Source organism: Cariama cristata, unplaced genomic scaffold (genome assembly GCF_000690535.1).
Source record: "Cariama cristata isolate BGI_N322 unplaced genomic scaffold, ASM69053v1 scaffold36322, whole genome shotgun sequence".
NCBI lineage: Eukaryota > Metazoa > Chordata > Aves > Cariamiformes > Cariamidae > Cariama > Cariama cristata.
The window spans coordinates 11,272-15,874 of NW_009605053.1; the positions used below are offsets into that span (position 1 = coordinate 11,272).

The 4,603-nt window shown below is 39.3% G+C and overlaps 1 protein-coding gene across 1 annotated transcript; it reads right to left on the minus strand.

Moving 5' to 3' along the window:
* Positions 1–2,210: 2,210 nt before the first annotated feature.
* USMG5 (up-regulated during skeletal muscle growth 5 homolog (mouse)) lies at positions 2,211–3,495 on the minus strand. The gene is made up of 3 exons (XM_009695812.1): positions 3,402–3,495; positions 3,214–3,309; positions 2,211–2,331 (listed from the first exon to the last, which is right to left on the minus strand). The coding sequence occupies exons 1-2, from the start codon at positions 3,486–3,488 to the stop codon at positions 3,217–3,219; spliced, it is 180 nt and encodes a 59-aa protein (XP_009694114.1). The 5' UTR covers positions 3,489–3,495; the 3' UTR covers positions 2,211–2,331; positions 3,214–3,216.
* Between the last annotated feature and the right edge of the window lie 1,108 nt (positions 3,496–4,603).

The window sequence follows — 4,603 nt, forward strand, 5'->3', positions numbered from 1 at the left end:
ACAACTGAATTACCCATTATTAAAAAAAGTGGACTTAAACTCTTTTATGTTGTATTAGATCTAAAAGAACTCTAAAACCCTGCGTCCTTTCTGCATAAGGTTTAATATATCAAAATGTAAAAGGAGCCAAGAAATTGAAACATTAATGCAGAGTAAAAGGATTAATCAGTCCTAAGTATATCATCAGGTTGCTTTTGACGGGCCAGCTTGTCTGCTCAAGTGGCAAATTCTACCCACAAAAACATTGTACCCCAGTAAGTCCTCCTGGACAACCAATAAAGCTCAGTGCTTTACTTCTGAGGAAGAGTAAAACATGCAAAACACTGGGAAGTATAACTTTTTTCTAGGTCTTTGAACAGAAAACACCACCAAAGGACAGGTCCAGTTTGGTGTGGTTTGGAGGTTTTTTTTGGCTTTGTTTTTGTGGTGTGTGGTTTGTTTGTATTTTTTTTTTTTCCCTAAAAATCTCTTAGAAGCTGTATACAGGGAAACTTGTTTTGTGTTCCTCATTACTTTCCAGTAAGGGCTTGGACACTTGAACAATCTACTGGCTCTCTAGTGAAAATAAAAACAAGATGTGACATTTCTAAGGTAAAGTAAATGGAGAACTACCTCCCCTCTCATCCCTTCTGTAACTCTTGGAGCAAGGGTATATTACAGGCATTATAGATCAAAATAAAGGGTGGAAAACTCATTAGGAAGCTCACTTGGAAATCTTCTTTAAAGAAAAAAAGGTTAAAACTAAATTATTATGGATTTTTTTGGTGTAATGGTACCTCAACAAAATTTCCTAGCTCTCAATATGACCAGTTAGATTCAAGTACAATTATGGCGAATCGAACAACCTACCTAAAACAAAGTATGTACAGTTTTGACAGCTTAAAGAAAACACTGCCACATTCTACCTTTGTATTTTGTACAGTTTTATACTTTTGATATTATAATAAATACTACAACCACACAGTTTGCGTATGTATGTTACAAGAAGGTATTTTCTTCCCTTGATGGCTGCAATGGAAGCAGCAGCAGTGCTTCTAAGTGTGAGCACTCTGCTAAGAGAAAGTAATTCAGAAAGGGCTAAGTTGATGACTAGCCATTTCATGGAAATCTAGGTCTAAGAGTAGGTGATGGGTTCTAGCTAATTAGACCTATTACACTGTTACAACAACTGTTATTTGTCTGGAAAGTTACATACAGCAGAGGCCATTTATGTAAACAATATTACAGAAGAGGAAGAGGACTGGATTTGTTCAGAGGGCCCAGCATGTATGAATGGCTTTAAGAATATGTGAACTAGAGTGAGAGAGCACAAAGACCCTGTGACTGATCCCTCCTTTCTTTCCAGCAACCTTGCCTAACCTCCTGCTGCCCTCAGTTTGGGAAGTATATTTGCATGGTTTAGCATCAGAAGTCCCACGCTCAACTCCTGCTGCTGGCAGTCTTCCAAAAAGCACAGTGCCCCATAATCCCATTCACATATCAGCACTAATGTGACATCTAAGGAAGGTACCGAGTTTTGAGATACAGAAAGACACTGTGGAGGATGTGATAGACAAGTTTCAGTGTTGGGCAGGGAGAGGGCTGCATATATCTAATTGTGGTAGGAACACCTTAGTAAGAGGCTATGTCCAGGAAAAATAAGCAGTGAACTACTTAAGTCACTGTTTATGAATATGCAGTTATAAGAGCTTAACATCAGCAAAGTAAGCCATTTTCTCTCTGGCAGTTATCTCTTGCAGAGAGGCCAGTAACAGAAAATGCTCAAATACCATAACTTGATCAGTCTATTTTGGGAGGTTTTCCATCAAAACCAAACAGGTTCTATGCAAAATATGGAACAACTGAGGCAGACATTGTAATCTGCATTGTATTAATAACAGCAAAGAAGTCACTGTTTCCATGTAAGCTACTAGCTTGGAATGCAAAAAAATGGGAGCAACCGGCTAACTGCAAGCCATGTAAGCTTACTGTTATCCACTATGACATGCAAGTGTGGAGATGCTTTGAGCAGCTGTAAGCTCTGTGCTGGTATTACCGTCATGCTGCTGAGGTCTTCCCTAGGTTACTACCAGGCGCTCAGAACACTTTAGGATATGTTATAACAGCAGAAGAGTTTAGTTAAGATAGTAATGACAGGAATCAGCTACTCCATCTCTGCTACAAATAACTATGTTTGACAGAGGGGGGAAAAAGCAAAGTGCCACATTTATGCTTTTTTGCACCATTTCATATTTCCAATAAAACAAGTAATTATTTATATTTTATTAGCCATAACAGGTCATCAGCTTGCATTACATTGACACAGATTGTAGGTTCAGACATGCCAGCAACCTGTGGAGAGAAGAGAGATCAAACATAGCAAGTCTCGCCCAGTCGTATTAGTAACTGAGCACTCCCCTTCCCCAAGGCCAAACAATTTTAGTTACAAGCAGGCAAATTTCAGCACACCCAGGAAGAAATGACTGATGTCCCTTTAACACACAACAACAATGCTCAAGCTTATTGTTTTCTACCCTTTTTGCAGACTACGAGGACAACCCATAGGTTTTTTTCAAAATGCCATTTCAGTGGAAATTTTGTATTTGAAAGTGACTCTAGAATTTTGTAACACTCAGTTGTTGCTATACAAGAACAAGTCCAATCACTCCTGTATGGGCCTTGCATAATCAGGTGCGCAATATACACAGTTTCATTGTAGGGTGCTCCTTTACTCTGTTCAAAGAAACATTTTAACAGACTGCATTAATCTTTGCTTGGAGTTCTCTAATACAACTAAGTCCTCAAGTACTACTTTATTATTTCAATAACCTACAAAGCAACAGTTATCCCTGTTTTACAGCAAAAGGGCAGAGCAAAAGCACCAAATAGTTTTAGGCAAAGCTTGATATACCTAGCTGCAACATCTTTCCATTCCTCCTTCCTTGCTTACTCTTCCTCTCTGCATGCTGTCTCTAGTCCCATTTACCATATCAGAAGAAAAATAATACTAGTATCCCATAGTTTCTGCATCCCCCCTTAACAGCCTACTTCATTCAGAATGCCCCCAAATAAGCTGATGCTATAGTTTAGTTGAGGCTTAAAATGATAAAATACAAAGTTCACAGTTTCTCTCTCTCTCATTACATTGTATTATTAGCAACTTATCCTTTGTGACTCTTTCTTCCTGGTCTGGCATTGAAGCATTTTCGTCCTGAGCAAACGGCAGCCACTTACCATTTACTTATCTGCCACAGCAGGAGTTTTCTTTTTAGGTCTAAGCTTGAAATACAAGATGAGCATTGCGATACTTGTGTATGTTGCTATTACATACTGGAAAACATGAAAGTTAAGTTTAGTTTCAGTCTAAAACCCAGAAAACACCATTATACTAGACTACAAAAATTAATATACATAATACGTACATTCCTCCTGCCTGTGATGGTATAGGAATTGAAGTACTTCTGAAATCCAGTGAACTGGTGCTGAGATCCTGAGTCGTGGCCAGCCATGGCTGCTTGTCCTAAAAAGCAATACAGGACAGTTAACTAATTTAAAGTCAGGTGGACAGGATCAATAGAAAAATCAAACTAATTTCTACACTGAAAATAATTCCATTGTCAGCTATTAAATCTGCTTCCACGAAATTCAACAGACTGTGGATATACATAAGGAGCAGGCACATTCAGAGCACTGTATCTTAAGGTATAAAACAGGTGACACAAGAGCAGATAAGCCAATGATGGGTTCTGAAGGAGAGAACATTTATGATTTTCAGAGTTCAGAAGTGCTTTCACAGGAACAACAAAAAGACTAAGTACAGGAAGGCATGCTTTTGTACTTTAACTGTGTCTGGACCAAAGTTTCAGATCTACTTTAAGAAGTTCATTAACACAAAAGCCTGGCATGGCTACAGTAGCATACTTGCAGACCCACTGAATGGTTCAGGTTGGCACCTTTGAGATTGCATAGTCCAACCCCAACTTGCTCAAAGCAAGGGCAGCTACAGCAGGTCACTCAGGAACATGTCCAGTCAGGTTTTTAATATCTTCAGAGATGGAGACTTCACAACTGCTCTGGGGAACCTGTTCCAGTGTTTGACCACCCTTATAATAAAAGAGGTTTTCTTTTTAATGTTTAGAGATATATTTTTCTTATGTTTAAGTGGGTTTTATGTTTAGGACAAACATTTTTTGTTTATCTTGTAAACTCACCCCAAAAGAAGCACACATGTCATATTGTTACTTAACAAACTAGGCAGATGCTGTAGCCACCAATACTCCAGAAGAGGGATGCAAGAAACTGCTACAGCAGGTGCTATGTTCATTAACACAGCTCTTGTACAAACCCAATCCAGTAATGTATCTCTGGTGTATAATCAGGTAAGCGTTCCTGTAACTGGATGGACTATGCAATAGCTAAAAATCTTAATGAAACAAACCCCCTAAACATTTGCCGTTATGTGACTTGGAAAGCCAAGATCATCTTTTCTTATGCCTGACCGATGCAAAAGCCTGGAGAAGAGTCACCGCGTCCTTCTGAGGCCGGCGTAGAGCCCAGACATCACAACACAAGTTTTCTTTTCCCGAAGACCCCGGCGCCCTTGCCAGGCGCGGCCCAGTGGGCC